General features: G+C 42.9%; 1 protein-coding gene across 7 annotated transcripts in view; it reads left to right on the top strand.

The window, feature by feature from the left end:
* csnk1db (casein kinase 1, delta b) overlaps positions 1-21,690 on the top strand; it is a 195,697-nt gene that overhangs the window by 64,453 nt on the left and 109,554 nt on the right. The window contains exon 2 of one of the 7 annotated variants that reach the window (XM_084342577.1): positions 11,228-11,337. The exons of the other annotated variants lie outside the window; for them this stretch is intronic. Coding sequence (XP_084198703.1) covers positions 11,274-11,337 — 64 coding nt within the window. The 5' untranslated portion in view covers positions 11,228-11,273. The remainder of the gene's footprint in view (positions 1-11,227; positions 11,338-21,690) is intronic. 7 annotated transcript variants of the gene reach the window in all.

Genomic DNA, 21,690 nt, shown 5'->3' with positions numbered 1-21,690 from the left:
TTATTATTATTATTATTATTATTTTCCTTTGTCCCAAATGATCGCATTTTTCACTGCCTGAACATGGATGAAATCGCGATTTTATTTGGTAAATACATCAGGCCTCGCGAAAAATTTTATAATCTCTTGTCATTGTGAATTTTCACCACTAGGTGGCGCTATTATCAAGGAAAGTGCGTTTTGCCTAATAACTCCCACATACTTTGTCGCACATTCAAAAACCTTATATCCACGCGTTCAGTGAATCCTCCTGAATCTCTGGGTATAGGCCACGCCCATATCCGCCTACCGTTTTTTTTCGCTAGCTCGCAAAATGTCGCAAACCTACTTTTTCAAACTCCTCCCAGGCAATTTCACCAATTTGCACCAAACTTTGCACACAGCATCTGTGGACCCTCCTGACAAAAACTTATTAAAATAATTTTGATATTCCAAATAATACTCAAGTTATTAAATTACAACTTCCTGCAGATTTCGCTCAAAACAGGAAGTGTTGCATTTCTCCACATTGGTGTGTCCGAATGACTTCAAACTCAGGATAGTACTTCCCCATGAGCCCCTAAGGCTCTGTGCAAAATTTGGGACGATGACCACCAGGTGGCGCTGTTTAAATTGAACTATTTTATATCTCAACATCGGTTGGTCGGATTATCACAAAACTTGGTACAGTTATTCCCAATGCCCTCCTGAGGATAGCTGACAAATGTGTTCCAGATCCGACACTAGGTGGCGCTCTGGTGGCCGTCTCATTTTATATTTCACACTGTGCCCACACCATAACACTTATGGATATGAAATTCATAGGGGTGCTATAGACTGGCCCCTGTAACTCACACACCAAAAATGACCAGCAGGTGGCGCTATTTTCAACACAAAACCGTTTTTGGCTAATAACTCCCACATAATATGGAGCACATTGTTAAACCTTATATCTATGTGTTCCCTGCATTCAGCTGAATTGTGTGATGTCGGCCACGCCCACTTTCGACGTACATTTCCATTTCCACATTCCGGAATGTCTCAAACCTACTTTTTCGAACTCCTCCCAGGCAATTTCACCGATGTGCACCAAATTTTGCACACACCATCTGTGGATGCTGACCACAAAAAGTTATTAAAACAATTTTGATAGTCCAATAAACACCCAAAATATAGAATTACAATTTCCTGCACATTGTGGTCAAACAGTCAATCTTGCGTATATTGACGAAATACAGTCCGATTAACACAAGACTTTAACTTATTGTGTTCCATGGCCAACTGACGGCTTGTGCTAAATTTGGTGCAAATCGGCCAATAGATGGCGCTTTTATTGCTAAATGATGAAAGAACAGCTTGACTGCCTTCACTTTTCATTCCTCAACGGAAGTTGTTGCATGAAGAAGCCCCGACAGCTGCATGCCCCGACAGCAGCATGCCTCGACAGCAGCATGCCCCAACGGGAGCATACCCTGCGAGGGCCCGATCATCACTGCTTGCAGTTTTAATTTTTATTTTTCTTTGTCCCAAATGATCGCATTTTTCACTGCCTGAACATACCCCAAAACGCGGCAAACTTGGGATATATGTCACACCTGGCGAAAAATTTTAGAATCTGTTGTCATTGTGAATTTTCAACACTACGTGGCGCTATTATCAAGGAAAGTGCGTTTTGCCTTATAACTCCCACATACTTTGTCGCACATTCAAAAACTTTATATCCACGCGTTCAGTGAATTGTGCTGAATCTGCTGATATAGGCCACGCCCATATCCGCCTACCGTTTTTTTTCGCTAGGTCGCAAAATGTCGCAAACCTACTTTTTCGAACTCCTCCCACACAATTTCACCGATTTGCACCAAACTTTGCACACAGCATCTGTGGACCCTCCTGACAAAAAGTTATTAAAAGAATTTTAATATTCCAAAGAATGCTCAACTTATTAAATAACAACTTCCTGCTGATTTCGCACCAAACAGGAAGTGTTGCATATCTCCACATTGGTTTGTCCCAATGACATGAAACTCAGGATACTTCTTCCCCATGATCCCCTAAGGCTCTGTGCAAAATTTTGCCCGATGACCACTAGGTGGCGCTCTTTAAATTGAAGCAATTTATATCTCCACATCGGTTAGTCGGATTGACATGAAACTTGGTAGACTCATTGCCACTGCCTTCCTGAGGATAGCTGACGAAGGTCTTACCGATCCGACACTAGGTGGCGCTCTGATGGCAGTTTCATTTTATATTTGGCACTGTGCCCACACCATAACACTTATGGATATGAAACTCATTGGGGTGGTATAGACTGGCCCCTGTAACTCACACACCAAAAATGACCAGCAGGTGGCGCTGTTATCAAGACAAAAGCGTTTTTGATGAATAACTCACACATAATATGTCGCACAGTCTAAAGCCTTATATCTACGTGTTCCCTGAATCTAGATGAATTGATCGATGTAGGCCACGCCCAAGTTCACCCCAAATTTCCATTCGCAAAATCGCGCAAACTGAAAAACCTACTTTTTCGAACTCCTCCCAGGCAATTTCACCGATTTGCACCAAACTTTGCACACAGCATCTGTACATGCTCACGACAAAAAGTTATTAAAACAATTCTGATACTCCAATAAACACCCAAAAAATATAGAATTACAATTTCCTGCAAATTCTGTTCAAACAGACAGTCTTCCATATCTTGACCAAATGCAGTCCCATTAACACACGGACAGTTAAGACATACATACACAATAATCGGCCAATGCGGCCGGGTAACTGGCAGGCCCCGACGGCAGCACACCCCGACACGCGTGGACTGCGAGGGCCCGTTCATCACTGCTTGCAGTTTTAATTATTATTATTTTATTCCTTCTGCCAGAATGATTGCATTTTTCACAGCCTGAACATACCCCAAAACTCACCAAACTTGGAATATCGATCAGACCTGCCGAAAAATTTTAGAATCTGTTGTTGTTGTGAATTTGCACCACTAGGTGGCGCTATTATCAAGGAAAGGGCGTTTTGGCTTACAGCTCCCACTACTTTGTCCCACATTCAAAAACCTTATACCCACGCATTCAGGGAATTGTGCTGAATCTAGTGATATAGGCCACGCCCACTTCCGCCTACCGTTTTTTTCACTAGCTCGCGAAATGTCGCAAACCTACTTTTTCGAACTCCTCCCAGGCAATTTCACCAATTTGCACAAAACTTTGCACACAGCATCTGTGGACCCTCCTGACAAAAACTTATTAAAAGACTTTTGATATTCCAAACAATACTCAACTTATTAAAAAACAACTTCCTGCAGATTTCGCTCCAAACAGGAAGTGTTGCATATCTCCACATTGTTTTGGCCCAATGACATGAAACTCAGGATACTACTTCCCCATGAGCCCCTAAGGCTCTGTACTAAATTTTATCTCATGACCACTAGGTGGCACTCTTTAAATTGAAGTAATTTATATCTCCACATCCGTTTGTCGGATTAACATGAAACTTGGTACACTCATTGCCAATGCCCTCCTGAGGATAGCTGACGAAGGTCATACCGATCCGACACTAGATGGCGCTCTGGTGGCAGTTTCATTTTTTATTTGGCACTGTGCCAAATGTCACAAACCTACTTTTTCAAACTCCTCCCAGGCAATTTCTCCAATTTGCACAAAACTTTGCACACAGCATCTGTGGACCCTCCTGACTAAAAGTTATTAAAAGATTTATGATAGTCCAAATAACGGCCAAAATATGAAACAACAACTTCCTGCACATTGTGGTAACACAGACAATCTTCCATATCTTGATGAAATACAGTCCCATTTACACTAAAGTTTTTTTTATTGTGTTCCATGGCCCGATGACGGTTTGTGAAAAATTTGGTGCAAATCGGCCAATAGGGGGCGCTTTTATTGCTAAATGACGAAATAACAGCTCGACTGCCTTGACTTTTGATTCCTCAACGGAAGGTGTTGCATGAACAAGCCCCGACAACAGCATGGCCTCGACAGCAGCATGACACCACAGCAGCAGGCAGCAGCACGCCCCGACGCGCGTGGACTGCGAGGGCCCGTTCATCGCTGCTTGCAGCTTTAATTTTTTAAAATTATTTATTTGTTTTATTCCTTCTGCCAAAATGATCGCATTTTTCACTGCCTGAACATACCCCTAAACTCACCAAACTTGGAATATATGTCACACCTGGCGAAAAATGTTATAATCTGTTGTCATTGTGAATTTTCACCACTAGGTGGCGCTATTATCAAGGAAAGTGCGTTTTGCCTAATAACTCACACATTCTTTGTCGCACATTCAAAAACCTCATTTCCACGCGTTCAGCGTTGTGCTGAATCTCCTGATATAGGCCACGCCCATATCCGCCTACCGTTTTTTTTCGCTAGCTCGCGAAATGTCGCAAACCTACTTTTCCGAACTCCTCCCAGGCAATTTCACCGATTTGCATGAAACTTTGCACACAGCATCTGTGGACCCTCCTGACAAGAAGTTATTAAAAGAATTTCGATATTCCAAAGAATATTGAAGTTATTAAATAACAACTTCCTGCAGATGTCGTTCCAAACAGGAAGTGTTGCATATCTCCACATTGGTTTGTCCCAATGACATGAAACTCAGGATACTACTTCCCCATGAGCCCCTAAGGCTCTGTGCAAAATCTTGGCCAATGACCACTGGGTGGCGCTCTTTAAATTTAAGTAATTTATATCTCCACATTGGTTTGTCGGATTGACATAAAACTTGGTACACTCTTTGCCAATGCCCTCCTGAGGATGGCTGACACTAGGTGGCGCTCTGGTGGCAGTTTCATTTTAGATTTGCCACTGTGCCCACACTATAACACTTATGAATATGAAACTGATTGGGGTGATATAGACTGGCCCCTGTAACTCACACACCAAAAATGACCAGCAGTTGGCGCTATTGTCAACACAAAACCGTTTTTGCCTAATAACTCCCACATAACATGGTGCACATTGTTAAACCTTATATCTATGTGTTCCCTGCATAGAGCTGAATTGTGTGATGTAGGCCACGCCCACTTTTGCGCCAGAATTCCGTTTGTTAATTCCGGAATGTCTCAAACCTACTTTTTCGAACTCCTCCCACCCAATTTCTCCGATTTGCACCAAACTTTGAACACAACATCTGTGGACAAAAACTTATTAAAACAAATGTGATAGTCCAAAGAACGCCCAAAATATACAACAACAATTTCCTGCAAATTGTGGTCAAACAGTCGTCCATATCTTCACCAAATGCAGTCCCATTAACACACAGACAGTTAAGACATACATACACAATAATCAGGCAATGGGGCCAGGTAACTGGCAGGCTCCGACCACAGCATGCCCAGACAGCAGCACACCCCGACGCGCATGGACTGCGAGGGCCCGTTCATCGCTGCTTGCAGCTTGAATTATAATTATTATTATGTGAAAAAGAAATGTGACTTTAGGGCCATTTAACCAATCCTGCAGACTTTTTCAAGAAGATCATTGCATTATTTGGATTTATTCATACAGATGTTTCTCCTTTCATATGACCCGTTTGCTGTTGCGTTACCGCGGTGATGCCACGGCGGTAAAAGATAGGGCTGCACTTGATAACTGTAGATGCTAGGTGGCAGCAGAGTGCTTGAATCCTGATGATGACAGTAAAATACTGATGACAGGATTTTGCTTATACCCCGTTTGACCACAATATGCTCAGCAATGGCAGAGTGGCGCTGTCCATATTTCGGCTGGTTGACTCCACAGGAAGCGGACTGCTTCGGCTGATATTGAATTTTAACAGCTCTTCTGTGGACTATGAAAAATAAACTAAAGATGTGTAACGTTAAGTTACTGTTACTTACATAAGACTATAAGTGAAACATACAGTCGGAGGTGTACATTTATGCCCAGCTAGAAGGCAGTGTAGAGGTCGCTGTTAATTAGCTGTGTTAGAGTGCTGTACACCCAGATTAACTTGGGATAACTATAACCAGTGGTGTAGGTATACGACATATAACTACTTTTTTATATCAAAAGTAGGTTGTAACTCAAAACCAACAGTAATGGTGAAGTACAACCAGGGAAAGTGGTATATATAGCTGCTAGCTTGGAAAGCTACACTAGAGGTTGATACGGGTGGAACTTTAGCCTGGTTATATGATGATAATGGTCGATAGAGCGCTAGGGCCTGTGAAAAGCTAATTTCTTCAAGGAAAATTGAAGTTTATCTTCTTTCTCTGCTTCCATTCTGAGATGCGGACATAGTCAGGCACCGTGACAGCGACGTGATGGACAACTGAATGTTGAAAAAACTGTGATGAAGATGTGGAATTATTATATTGTGTTAGTTTTTCCTAACATTGAAAATTTTAAGTGGTGGCGACCTGGAAATCGGCGACGCCGCCTCCAAAATTAATATGCAGGAAAAACCCTGGCTTATCCACTAAAATGCACAGTTAATATTGACAACAGCTAAGTTACCAAAAATAATTTGCAGCAGCTTAGCATGAGTGTAGCTTGATTAGCTTGCGCTGTTAGCAGTGCAACAATCATGCGGTCTCAGAACATGGCTTGCAGTTGCAATATCGCCGTAGCCTAACGCAATAAATTATTAAGCCTGCTGTACAGGATGTAAAATAAAGTAGTCTTGTGTGGCTTCTAAAACTAACATGGTCTGAAAGACCTGAAAATAAAAAATGGCACACAGGCCAAATTGAAGGTGCATACTTTAAAGAAGGGGAAACAAATGAGTTACAATAAATAGCCTATCACTTAGGCTAAATGCCTATGGCTAGTTAAGCATCATCGGCGGATTCTTTTTAATAAACAGGGGTGTGATGTCCCATGGGGTCATCAGAGAGCTGTGCTGCTCTCTGCAGGAGAGCATGCATGCATTGCTCCCTTGCAGGTAAGCCTGATTGAGGTGACTCAGCGCACCTGGTCGGTGCAGCTATTTAAACAGCTGCAACCCTCACTCTAAGGGTGAATTCCAATTCCTCGCTTAACCCTCAATCTTAACCCTCAATCTCAAAAATGCACGCTCCCGCTAGTGCAAGTGCTGTCCCGATTCTCAGAAAAATTAAGTTATGGGGCAAGTTTAAGGGCTGTATAGCCCTCAATATTGAGATTTTCCGAGACCACCCTTGGGAGTAAGGGTTACCCAGAATGCATTTCGTGGCGACCGGCAGCGGTAGTTATACAACAGGCGCAAAGCTGTTTTATTTCCCGCTGTAGCGCTGTTAATATGTCACTTTATTAAATTTTAATATTTTTTCATGCGAGAAAGTAACCATTTAGATCCCCAATGTGCGGTTAGTTTACTCAAATGACGGCTGTTTAGTAATTTGCCTCGATGTTTTCGGAGAAGTGAAGCTCCAGAAGGAGCGGGTCGTCTCAGAGGCAGCAGCCCGTCTCCAGAGGTGTTCGGCCGGCCAACATGCGTCGTCGTCCCGGGGGAGACAGCAGGCCAGTTATCTTATCCACTGCTCTTTGAAGATTAAACGCTAGAGGGAAGCTTCATGTTTGTAGTGGACAGTATACAGTATAGCGCTGTCTCGGGAGCTCTGTATGTACAGAAATCACCAAATATTAATTAAAAAAAATGTTTTAATTAACAGAGTACTTTTTTTCATTTCATATGTACAACAGCCTGGATTTCTATTGTACCTATATAGCTTTCGTCACAACAATCAAGTAGCCTATGCACTGTCCAGTTTGAGTTGACAGACTGGACACAGCTTTCGTGTTATTCTGCCCCCCACAGTCTGAAGACGTATCTGCATTTAAGGGGTGTCCCATTTCTAAGTGACAAAATAACCCTCAACACTTGGTTTTGAGGGCCAGTTAAGATTAAGGGTTGAGCTTGAGGGTTAAGATTGAGGGTTAAGATAGGAATTGGAATTGGCCCAAACTCTCACTCTGCTTTGGTCCCTTGCAGGCACGCCACGTTCCAGACTTTTGGTCATATTGTTTTGAGTTTATCCTTTTGTTCACATCTGACAACACACCCACACATTTCACACTCATGCACTTCATACACCACTGACCTTACTGATTTACACATCCCATTTTGTAAATATGAATTGGGTTCTCTTAATTTGGTTTAATTCGGATTAATAAAGCATTGTTTAACTAAACATGGTGTATTCTCCCATTTTTTCGTGTCCTACTGAGAGGGTCATGAAAAATGGGGGCTCGTCCATTTAGGTTATATTGGTTAAAAAGCTCGTCCATTTAGGTTATATTGTTTAAAAGCTTGTTTTGTTCCAGTTGCATGCTGGTTTTGGCTGTGCTTTGTCGACAGGGCTGTGTTAGTCTTGGGTATTTTGCTCTGGTTTCTCTTTGGGAGATATACCATTTGGTCTCTAGAGGCCTTGGTTTCTGGTTGTTGCCAGTTTGTTTTGTACCATTCAGAAAGTAGTTGTTACTGTTTTGATGCACTTTTGGACAGATATTTCTCCATTAGGTGGTAGGGTTAGGGTTCCTATAGGGATTGTGTCAGGTTTTTTTTTTTCCTGTTGTAGGGTCGTTAGAAAGTGGCGAGAGCAGTCCACAGCTACAGGGGAATCACCATTTAATGGTTGCTCTACCTGGCTGTTGGGCTACAGTCATTGCCTGTATATAATTGTGGTTATTAGTCAATGCCATGCGTAAATACCTACCACAAGTATCACATGAAGTCTAGGGTTGAGCTTTAGCTAACTTGAAGTAGGCAGTCAGGGGGAAATTCTCTGTCAAAGGCCTGCAATTGTCAAAGTATGTCTGGCAGTTAATGTGTTACTTTCTAAATTGGTATTTGAGATGGCTTCCTTGTCAGTTTTTTGAGACGCCCACAGTAGCATTTTCGAATTGCTGTAAAAAGGATCAGTGGAGAAAGCTGACCATTATGACATTGTGGTTGCAGGAAAAAGTCGTAAAGAGGAGATTAGAAAAGCTCTTGTTGTCTTTGTTTGAACACGATATGTTGCAAAAAAGTGAGCTTGGGATGGAGCCAACATCAGTGTCTGCACTGGTAGTTTTCCAGGCATTTGGTTTGACCTTTGAACAGCAGAAAGAGCTGTTAGCTTTGCAATTTGAGCAGGAGAAGATGCATAGACTTCTGGACAGGGAAGAGAAACTTGAGTTAGAGAAAGTGCGGCAGAACACTGAGAAGATGAAATTGGAGTTAGAACATTCAAAGTTACAGTTAATCAGAGAGGGCAAGCTTGCTCCTGGGGGGTCTGGTACGCAGGATGTTACCTCTGTCGGTTCAGCATCGCGTAGTTTTGATATCGCTGCTAGCTTACAGTTAGTGCCAAAGTTTAATGAACGTGACCCTGATACTTTTTTTCACCCTTTTTGAACGTGTTGCAGAATAAAAAAATTGGCCTGATTCTGACAGAGTTCTTATGCTTCAGTGCGTCCTCACTTGGAGAGCCCAGGAGGCATATTCAGCTGTGTGTGGTGAGGATGACTTGGATTATGAAGCAGTGAAAGCAGCTGTGTTAAGGGTGTATGAGTTGGTCCCTGAAGTTTATCGCCAAAAGTTCAGAAATTGGGTGAAGGCTGATAAACAAACAAATGCTCTCAGGTGCTCTGCTGCTGAAGTTGATTCTTTTATGGGTCTTTGTGAGCTTATTATATTGGAGCAGTTTAAAAATGCCGTCCCTCAACGTATACGTAGAAGCCCTCCACTGCACTGAAAGCAGCTGAGCTGGCTGATGACTTTGTCTTGACACATAAGTGCAATTTTGTAGAGGCAAGCCCTGGGGGACAGTGGAAAATTGGAGATAACAGCCATGTCAACTCCCGCAGTGGCGCAAAGTTTGCGAAGTCCAGTCTTTTGCGCAAGCCTGTATTAACAGAGTGACATGAGATCACCAGAGTGTGTAATTACTGCCGTGGGGAGGGTCATTGGAAAGATCAGTGTCCACTTTTAAAGCCAAAAGTTAAGCACGGTTCGCCATCGCATGCTCCAGCATGAACTTTGTTCCACAGTTTCAGAGAAGCCTGTTTGTGATGATCCTAGCGTTAGCTCAAGTGAAGTGTCCAATAAGGTACCCATTTGTGCAGTCCCAGATGAAGATTCTGGTTTTGAGCCATTTTTTTGCTGATGCTGTTGTTTCACTGGTTGGTAGTGATGAACATGTTATGATCAGGGTGTTGCCTGACACAGCTGCAAAACGCTCATTTATTCTAGACACAGTGTTGCCTTTTTCGCCTGAGACAGAAACAGGTGACTTCATACTCATGAAGGGGATGGAGTTGGGCTCGATTCCTGTACCACGTCATTTTTTGATTCTGGATTGTGAGCTGGTCAAGGGTGTTGATCCTGTTGGTGTGCGTCCGGAGTTGCCACTTGAGGTTGTCTCTATGGTTTTGGGTAATGATCTGGCTGGAAGTCGTGTGCGGGCCAAGGTTCTGCCGCCACCTGTGGTTGTTCCCAAGCCATTAGTGTCTGTGGGGCTGAAGGAGAGCGGTCTGACATTGCCAGGGATTTTTCCAGCCTGTGCTGTCACATGTGCTCAAAGCCGTAAAGCTTCTGCTCCTGACCTGCCTAGGACAGGGTGTAGTACAGCCGAGGTGCTTTCTGATGTCTGATGTTGTTCCATTGCCTGATCTCTCTTCAACTGTTGCAAGACAGGACTGGGTCAAGAGTCAAAGAGCAGATTCTTCCCTGTCTGCATTGTGGGATGAGGCACTGCCTGTCAACAAAGTCAGAGACTTAGCCCAGGGTTACTTTGTTCAGTAGGACTTGCTAGTGCGTAAGTGGCTGCCCCGTGATGGTGACTTCGTGGGGGAGGCAATTTTTCAGGTTGTAGCTTTCGTGATGTGGCGTTGCAGACTGCACATGATGATTGTGGACATTTGGGCATAAAGAAAACCTATGACCGGGTTCTGCGTTACTACTTTTGGCCTTGTTTGAAAAATGTAAAACCATGCCACATTTGCCAGCTCACCGGCAAACCCAACCAGGTGATTAAGCCAGCTTCTCTCAATCCCATTCCAGCACTGAGCCAGCCACTTGAGCATTTGATCATTGATTGTGTAGGGCCTTTGCCTCCATCTAAGTCTGGTTGTGCTTATATGTTGACTGTGATGTGCCAAACTACAAGATATCCTGATATCCAGTGTTTCCCTTGCGGATGATCTCAGTGAAGTCAGTAGGAAGGGCTCTAACTCAGTTCATTTCTACGTTTGGAATTCCACATGTGATTCAGAGCGATCAGGGTTCTAACTTCACTTCCCATATGTTCAAGCAGATCCTGCAGCAGCTGGGGGTGAAGCATAACCGTGCATCAGCATACCATGCGCAGAGCCAGGGGGATGGAGCGCTTTCATCAAACATTGAAGTCAATGCTACGTGCCTATGGTATGGAAATGGGGAAGGACTGGGGGTTTAGTCCCAATGATTTAGTTTTTGGTCATTCTGTGCGTGGTCCTTTGGCCATCCTGTGTGATGGTTTAGTTGAGAGTGATCCCCCTAAAAACTTAGTGTACTATGTCAATGGGTTTCGCCGCCTTCAGGCTGAGCAGCGTCAATTTAGTCCAGGGGATCAGGTGCTAGCTCTTTTGCCACTTCAGCTCTCACCCTTTCAGGCAAAGTTTGCTGGCCCATACTCCATTGAGAAGCAGGTCTCAGATCAGAACTACCTGATCTACTCCAAATCGTAGAAGGTCATCTCAACTGTGTCATGTCAATTTGTTAAAGTCATGCTATCCTCGTAATTGTCCTGTGGTCAGTGACTCAGTTGCCCAGGAAGTGAATATCGGCCCTGCATTAATGGTTGATGCTTTCAGATCTTGATGTCCCAGAGGCGAGGTTGGACAGTGAGATGGATGTTGATGTGCCTAGTGATCCAATGATGTGTGGTAGGCTCAGAAATTCGGAGGCATTATCTCCGATGGTGGATGGTTTGTTGAGTCATTTGACTGCATCACAGAGAACTGAGCTGATACAGTTGATCAGGAGGTTTCAAATGTTGTCTGGTGATACTCCAATACGAACAAATATCATTGAGCATGATATTGATGTAGGAGACAGTCCTCCAATTAAACAACGGTTTATCGCTGTTCAGCAGACAAGCGCAGAGTCTTGGAGACGGAGGTAAAGTATATGTTGGACAATCAGATCGCGGTACCATCGTCCTCCAGTTGGGCATCAGCTAGTTTGCTGGTAGGCAAGTCAAATGGGTCCCCACGGTTCTGTAATGACTACCGTAAGGTTAATAAGGTCACTAAGGCAGATTCCTACCCATTGCCACGAATGGAGGATTGTATTGACCTGATGGGCTCCTCTAAGTTTGTTAGCTGACAGCATACCGGGGGAGAAAAAAAAAAAAATTCTCGGTGCTTTGGTTGGGTTTTAGGCAATGAAGAAAGGAGTTGGTTAAGTTTAGTAAAAAGACCAGGTAGAGGCCAGAAGCAAAATGACTGTTAGCTATAGGCTACTATGTCATATTATTTACAGATCAAGTTTAGTTCTTGGAATTCTGTGTATTAGAAAGAACAGTTCTTTTAAGTATTATTTGTTTTTATTCTGTCTGTTCAATGTCCTCCAACAAGGACGGGTGGTGGTGGGGTTCATAATGTTCACAATGATATTTTATTAGTTGTTGGTTTAACCATGGATGAGGTAATGGCTGTTATGTTATTTTCTTTTCAATGACATTCCTTGTTACATGTTCATTGCTGGATTTATGGAAAAACATCAACCAATATTGCATATCCATAATTATTATAATGGATAATTAAAGAATACTTACACTATAACGAAAATTAGAAGTGTAACTACAAAAATTATATATTTTTACGCCTATTTTGAATTTTACTCGAATACAAATACTTTTCCCCCCTCAACAAATACAGATACAAATATCGGCTGCTCTGCACACCCCTAATATATATATATATATATATATATTAGGGCTGTGACTTTATCGCATTAATTAAGAAATAACGCAACAAAAAAATAACACATTTAATTGCAATTTATTTGGCACTCCAAACAGCGCGGAACGTTGGTCGTTGCACGAGTTCCCGGCAAACCCATAATACTGATGCACAGGACACAACACGAGAAATGGAAACCGATGAGAAGTCGTTGCTGGGTTCGGTGGGCGGAAATTTTAGTTTTAAAAAACTACCAGGTGGAAACCTGGATAAAAGCACAGTTGTGTGCAAATTGTGCAAGAAAGAATTTGCCTATCACCGGAGCACTTCCAGCCTCCGCTACCACCTCAATGCCAAACATGTTGCAGCTAGCACAGACAACGCTCCTAGTTCGAGCAGGCAGTGTCGCCAATCCACACTCGACAAGATGATCATCAGTTGATGGATAATTTTTGTTTCTGTGTTGTTTTTCAAAACCATTTATGGTATAAAGGACACTTTATGTTTAACTGTTGGACTGTTTATTTTATGCCAAGGATATTATTCTAACTATTTTGCAATGTTAGGTTTCCACTTTTCTGGAATGTACTGTACTAAGTGTGTTTTTTTATTTTAATAAACAAAAAAAAATGTGTTTAAAACAGAAAGTTTACAAAAAGTCCTGAAAAAGCTTGAATATAGCTAACTTGAATTTAAGTGTGTGCCTTGTGAGCAATGCAATCGTAATATTCTTTATTAGGGCCTGAGCAGGAATCTCGTGCGAGGACCTATTGTATCTGTAAGGATTATTAGGGCCCGAGCACGAATCTCGTGCGAGGACCTATTGTATCTGTAGGCGGAATTCATTATTATTCTTCCATCCCCGAGATCGCATTTTTGGCGGCCTGAGCATACCCCAAAACTCACCAAACTTGGAACATACATCACATGTGGTGAAAAATTTGATAATTCAAAATGATTTGGGGTGGGTGTGGCCAGGGGACTCCATAGCGCCACCTAACGTTGTTTTGTCCCCGCAAACTTTTTCTCAGATTGTCTTGAAATTTACAGGAGTCATGGGTCTCAAGGATTTAGGCTGGAATTATTTTTTTCTGAATTTTTCCCGCAACAGGAAGTCGGCCATCTTGAATGGCGTGCGGCAATTTTCATTTTTCCGACGCATTTTTCGGGACTTTAGGATGTTCGCAGACTCACCAAATTTGGCCCGTGGCTCCTTACAAATGAGTTCGTTAATTCGATACCACAACTGCCCTCATGCGCACCACGATAGCTCAGTAACGCCCCCTACCGCCCCCCTTATGGCTTTTCCCATTCATTTTTTGTCATGTTTTCGCCTCATACTTTATGTAACTTGTCCTACATATTTAACACCACAGACTTCACACTCACTACATATCATCTTCAGACCTTGATGATGACACCTTGTGCAAAGCTTTCGCCTCCGATATACCTGGTGGGCGTGGCAGTGCAATGACCCCTTATGGCTGTTCCCATTCTGTAGGAACCCATTTCTACGCCTCGTACTTTAACTAACTCCTCCTACAGATTTAACGGCACAGACTTCACATTCGCTCAGTAGCATCCTCATACCTTGATGATGAAAAGTTGTGCTAAGCTTTTGCCTACGTCATTCCTGGTGGGCGTGGTGATACGGTTTATTTCAATGACCCCCTTATGGCTTTTCCCATTCTGTAGGAAATCCATTTCTAAGCGTCGTACATTAACTAACTCGTCCTACAGATTTAAGACCACAGACTTCACATTCACTTAGAAGCATCCTCATACCTGGATGATGAAAAGTTGTCAAAAGCTTTCGTCTACGTTATTCCTGGTGGGTGTGGCGGTGTGATTAATTTCGATGACCCAGTTATGGCTTTTCCCATTCTGTACTGACCCAATATGTCTATGCCTTGTACTTTAACTAACTCATCCTACAGATTTAACACCACAGACTTCACATTCCCTCAGTAGCATCCTCAGACCTTCAACAGCCTGTGTTGCGCTTGGTGGGCGTGGCGGTGCGGTCAATTTCGATCCTTCGCCATCGCGCAGGAAGTCCTTATAACTTCAACATACAATTTCCCATCTACACCAAATTGGTCACAATTGTAGACAGGTTGTCCCTGAATAGGTCTTTGCATTAATACTGTGATAAGTGAACAAATGGCTCCATAGCGCCCCCTGGAATATTTCAAACTTGAAGCCCCGCCTCCTACATGCACACATATTAACGAAAATCAGTACGCATATGTATCATGACCAGGTACGCACAAAAATCCCTCTTGAACACATGCCCTCAGTCCAACAGGAAGTCCGCCATTTTCCTTCAAATTCAATCCTTCGCCATCAAGCAGGAAGTCCTGATAACTTCAACATACAATTTCCCATCTGCATCAAATTGCTCACACATGTAGAGGGGCTCACCCTGAATACGTCTCTGCATCAATACTGCGTCATATCCATAGCGCCACCCACTGGACACAGGAAGTCACTGAAGATGTCACTGTTGTGTTTTGTGTGACACGAATCCCATTTAGGTAGGACTTTTCCACAGGCAACGGGCAAGCACACATCTGGGCGCACAGGCCTCCGACGGCGCCACAGCCAAACGTACGTCGGGGGGCGAGGGCCCGTTCATCACTGCTTGCAGTTTTAATTATTATTATTATTATTTTTATTCCTTACACAAGATCGCATTTTTGGTGGCTTTAACATACCCCAAAACTCACCAAACTTGGAACATACATCACATGTGGTGAAAAATTTGATAATTCAAAATGGTTGGGGGTGGGTGTGGCCAGGGGACTCCATAGCGCCACCATACGTCGTTTTGTCCCCGCAAACTTTTTCTCGGATCGTCTTGAAATTCGCAGGACTCATGGGTCTCAAGGTTTCAGGCTGGAATTATTTTTTTCAGAATTTTTCCCGCAACAGGAAGTCGGCCATCTTTAACGGCGTGCAGCGAATTTCATTTTTCCGACGCATTTTTCGGGACTTTAGGATGTTCGCAGACTCACCAAATTTGGCCCGTGGCTCCTTACAAATGAGTTCGTTAATTCGATACCACAACTGCCCTCATGCGCAGCACAATAGCTCAGTAGCGCCCCCTACCGCCCCCTTATGGGTTTTCCTATTCATTTTTTTTCATGTTTTTGCCTCATACTTTATGTAACTTGTCCTACAGATTTAACGCCACAGACTTCACACTCACTACATATCATCCTCAGACCTTGATGATGACACCTTGTGAAAAGCTTTCGCCTCCGATATACCTGGTGGGCGTGGCAGTGCGGTGACCCCTTATGGCTTTTCCCATTCTGTAGGAACCCATTACTAAGCCTCATACATTATTTAACCTTCGCCATCACGCAGGAAGTCCTTATAACTTCAACATACAATTGCCCATCTGCATCAAATTGCTCACACATGTAGAGGGGCTCGCCCTGAATACGTCTCTGCACCAATACTGTGTCATATCTATAGCGCTACCTACAGGAAGTCACTGAAGATGTCACTGTTGTGTTTTATGTGACATGTATCCCATTTACTGTTGGTAGGACATTTCCACAGGCAACGGCCAAGCACACATCTGGGCGCACAGGCCTCTGACGGTGCCACAGCCCAACGTACGTGGGGGGGCGAGGGCCGGTTCATCACTGCTTGCAGTTTTAATTCATATTGCACTTTATGTTAACACTCAGTGATGTAAATAGACACGATTTTGTCATATAAGCTCATTTATATATATATATATGTATGTACACTGAACAAAAATATAAACGCAACACTTTTGTTTTTGCTCCCATTTTTCATCAGCTGAACTCAAAGATCTAAAACATTTTCTATATACACAAAAGACCATTTCTCTCAAATATTGTTCGCAAATCTGTCTAAATCTGTATTAGTGAGCACTTCTCCTTTGCTGAGATTATCCATCCCACCTCACAGGTGTGGCATATCAAGATGCTGATTAGACAGCATGATTATTGCACAGGTGTGCCTTAGGCTGGCCACAATAAAAGGTCACTCTGAAATGTGCAGTTTTGCTTTATTGGGGGGGTCTGGGGGGGTCAGAAAACCAGTCAGTATCTGGTGTGACCACCATTTGCCTCACGCAGTGCAACATTTGCACGCTCCCTCAAAACTTGCGACATCTGTGGCATTGTGCTGTGTGATAAAACTGAACATTTTAGAGTGGCCTTTTATTGTGGCCAGCCTAAGGCACACCTGTGCAATAATCATGCTGTCTAATCAGCATCTTGATATGCCACACCTGTGAGGTGGGATGGATTATCTCGGCAAAGGAGAAGTGCTCACTAACACAGATTTAGACAGATTTGCGAACAATATTTCAGAGAAATGTTTTTTTGTGTATTTAGATGTTGTTTTAGATCTTTGAGTTCAGCTCATGAAAAATGGGGGGATATATGTATGTACAGTCCTCAAAATTATTCATACCCTTGCAAATTGTTGTGACCTTTTATTTTTGTGATGAAATGACTGCATTTTTTCAAGTTTGTTTATGAATTATATGTGACCAATAAGTGAAATAATGACATCAATACACAATTCAAGAAAATCTTTATTTCAGGGGTATTTTATTCATGGATTCCCAAAAAATGCCATGTTCAAAATTATTCATACCCGCGACAATACCTCAACAAAATGTCCCAAATGTGTTAATCTTTGTCCTGTGGTTATTTTAAGATGTTACAATGGAATAAATACCATTAACATTGTTGAACAAATGTTAAACACTGATTAAAAAAAAAAATAGCATCTTCCCAGAAGAGTATAAATAGAGGATAAGTGTTCTGGTCATTCTTACTTTCTGGTCATCATGGTCAAGAAGAAGGAGCTCAGTGAGGACCTACGTCAACATCTTGTGCGTGCCCACAGTGAAGGAAAGGGTTACAAGACCATTTCGAAGCAGTATGATGTCCCTGTGGCAACAGTCCAGAGCATAATCAACAAGCACAAGAGGTTCAATACTGTTAAAAACCTCAGTGGGCGTGGCAGGAAGCGTAAGGTGTCCCCCAACTTGCCAGGAAAATCTGCCGAGAGGTCAACAACAACCCCCAGACCACAACGAAGGCCCTAATGGAAATGCTTGACCAGGCAGGGACAAAGGTGTCACGGTCCACCATTGAGCGAGTCTTGCACAGAGGAGGTCTCCATGGACGTAGGCCTCGGAAGACACTGCTGCTCAGGAAGAAACATCTGGAGGCTCGCCTGGCCTGGCAAGAGGTCATTTGAAGCAAGATCCCAGCTTTTGGTCAACTATCCTGTGGTCTGATGAGACCAAGTTGGAGTTATTTGGCCATATGGATGCTGAATATGTCTGGAGGAAGAAAGGAGAGGCATACAAACCGAAGAACACTGTGCCCACAGTCAAGTACGGTGGTGGAAGCATAATGTTATGGGGATGCTTCTCTTCCAGTGGCACAGGGAACCTTGTCAAGGTCCAAGGAATCATGAGAAAGGAGGTTACATCAGGATCCTTGATGAAAATGTGAAGGAATCTGCTGAGAAACTCCAGCTTGGCCACAACTGGACATACCAGCAAGACAATGATCCTAAACATACCGCAAAGGTGGTGAAGAAATGGGTTCAAGGACAATGATGTCAACGTCCTAGAATGGCCAAGTCAGAGTCCTGACCTGAATCCCATCGAAAACTTGTGGCATCACTTGAAGACCAGAGTGAAGGCTAGGAAACCGACCAACCTGACCCAGCTTGAGGCTTTCGCAAAGGAAGAGTGGGCAAACATCTCACAGGAGACATGCAGGAAGCTTGTGGGCACACACAAGAATCGTCTCGATGCAGTCATAAAAAACAAAGGCTATGCGATTGACTATTAAAGAAAGACATTGGACTAGGGTATGAATAATTTTGAACATGGCATTTTTTGGATATCCATGAATAAAATACCCCTGAAATGAAGAATTTCTTGAATTGGTGTATTGTTGTCATTCTTTCACTTGTTGGTCACATATAACTCATAAACAAACTTGAAAAAATGCAGTCATTTCATCACAAAAATAAAAGATCACAACAATTAACAGGGCTATGAATAATTTTGAGGACTGCATATATATATATATATATATATATATACTAGGGCCGGGACTTTAACGCGTTAGTTAATATTAATTAATTACACAAAAATTAACGAGTTAAAAAAATTAATGCGTTAAAAAAATTAACGCATTTTAATCGCACTTATTTTTGCACCGCGGAACGTTTCTCACTGGATGAGTTTCAGGCGTACCGATTATACTGGAGCACAGTTATTTAACGAGTTAAAAAGCCGCCGACACTGATCACTGCCCATGGATCTATAAAGTTTTAATGTAGCCTGAACGCAGCTCAAACCGACCCGGTGCTTCAGTACTGCGACCAAGCTTTGATAAGCACACCGGATCTGCGCTGCACTGTTTAAAAAGCGCTCGTTGCAGTGGAGCTGAGAACAGCGGCGTTTCCTCTGCTGCAGCTGAACAGCTGACATGTGGTCAAGACGTAGGTAGCCTACAGACCTGTCACTGTCTCACGGTGCGTAAGACTTCAACCTCAGAGCTCTCTGTCTTCAGACCGTCCTGACCTGTCCCTTCAGGTTCAACAAGTCAGTTTATGCTACTGTGATTTAAGTAGTTAAATACAGTAATCATCATAGTGTAGTGGCAGGAAAGACCATTTACCAAATAACGTGTTACTTAAACATTTTTCATTATGCTGTGCTCTAAAAATAAACTAACAAACTAGTGTAGAGTCCTGTATAAGGAATGTTCAGCTTAAATTTTCCCCTTAAATTTAGTTTCTCAGGAAAATCGCATTTTATCAGTTAATCATTAATCGATCGATAAGGTCCATCAACTAACGATTAATGAATTAATCGATAATTTGCATCCCTAGTCTGTTGGTCTTGGTTAAGTACCACCTTGAAAAAAAAACAAACAATGTTTTGTTGCTTAAGCTTATGTATTCAGTCATTATTCAATGGTATACTAAAACCCATATGAAAAAAAGTGCTTCTCACTGTTCTCAGGTCAAATATTTATATGCGGTTAAAAATGCGATTATTTTCGATTAATTAATTACAAAGCCTCTAATTAATTAGATTAATTTTTTTAATCGAGTCCCGGCCTAATATATACACACATATATATATAGACAGGTTGGTCACTTGCTAATGTGAAAGAGACGTTAAACTTAGCATATATCGTCACAGGTAACAAGCTAACCATCGCAAAGTGTTGTGCTGCTGGTAACAGGCAGATTGCATCTTTATAGTTGGCCATATGATGTGACAGACTTAGGTTAATATTTCACCAGGTCCGAGGGCTAGAGGGATGTGTTAAGTAGCAGAAGATTAAACTATACGATGTCCTAAGTTGGAGACCCAATGTAAGTTCTGGATGTAAACAAAATTAAGTTAGCTCCATTAAAGCATACGTGATATTTTTCCTGTCACAAGTTCACATCCACTCTTGGCTGGCCACATTTTATTTCAGAAAAAAAAAACATGATAGAAATGTTGCAGTATTAGTTTAGAGCTGGAGGAGATATCAGGAGACCAGCTGTTACGGTGGAGAGATGGACAGGGCCATAGAAGGGCATCAACCCAGCAGGAGGTCCGGCATCGGCTCATTTGCGCAAGGAGCAACCTGAGGAGCACTGCTAGAGCCCTACAAAATGACTTCTGGCAGGTTACTGGTGTGCATGTTTCTGACCAAACTGTCAGAAACAGACTCCATGAGGCTGGCATGAGGGCCCAACATCCTCTAGTGGGACCTGTGCGCACTGCCCAACACCATGCAGCTCGATTTGGCATTTGCTAGAGAACACCAGAATTGGCATGTGTCTGCCATTGGCACCCCGTTCTCTCCACAGATGAGAGCAGGTTCACACTGAGCAGCTGTGAAAGAGTCTGAAGACGCCGTGGTGAACGTTGTGCTGCCTGCAACATCATCCAGCATGACTGGTTTGGTGGTGGGTCATTGATGGTCTGGGGAGGCATATCCTTGGAGGGTTGCACAGACTTCCATGTCATAGCCAACGGTATCCTGACTCCTGTTAGTTACTGAGATAAAATTCTCACAGCAATTGTCAGACCTTAGGCTGGTGCAGTGGGCCCTGGGTTCCTCTTGGTGCAGGACAATGTCCGGCCTCATGTGGCCAGATTGTGTAGGCAGTTCCTGGCTGATGAAGGCATTGATGCCGTTGACTGGCCCTCTCTTTTCCCTGACCTTAATCCAATGAGCATTGATGGAACGTTATGTATCCGTGCACCCGACGCTGCCAAGTACTGCCACAGACCACCCAGGAGCTCACTGATGCCCTGATCCAGGTCTAGGAGGAGGTCCCCCAGGACAACATCCGCCGACTCATCAGGAGCATGCCCAGACATTTTTGGGAGTGCATACAGGCATGCTGGGGCCATACACACTACTGAGTCACATTATGAGTTGCAATGATAAAATTCACACGTTTGATCAACCTGTGATTTCATTTTTTTACTTTGATTTTTGGTGTGATTTTGAATCTAGCCCTTAATGGGTTGATGATTTTGATGATTACAGTGTACATCAGTAAAGATTTTCAATTTGAATAATTTGTTCATCAAGATCTGATGTGTTTAAAGTGTTCCCTTATCAGGCATGCAAACTCCTCACCTTTCGGCGAAATTCGCTGTTTTGATTTCAAAATAGGTCACCTACGAGATTCGTGTAGATCTGAGGAGAAACTTTTTTTTGGGGGGTGTCTAGGCCTGTCACAATTATTACATAGTCGCCTGATAGCGATTATTTGAGCTGACCGCGATCATTTTGCATAA

Source organism: Pagrus pagrus (assembly GCF_965226575.1).
Source record: "Pagrus pagrus genome assembly, chromosome: 21".
NCBI classification, from domain to species: Eukaryota; Metazoa; Chordata; class Actinopteri; order Spariformes; family Sparidae; genus Pagrus; species Pagrus pagrus.
The sequence above is the reverse complement of the archived record's forward strand: the minus strand, read 5'-3'. Positions and strand labels throughout refer to the sequence as shown.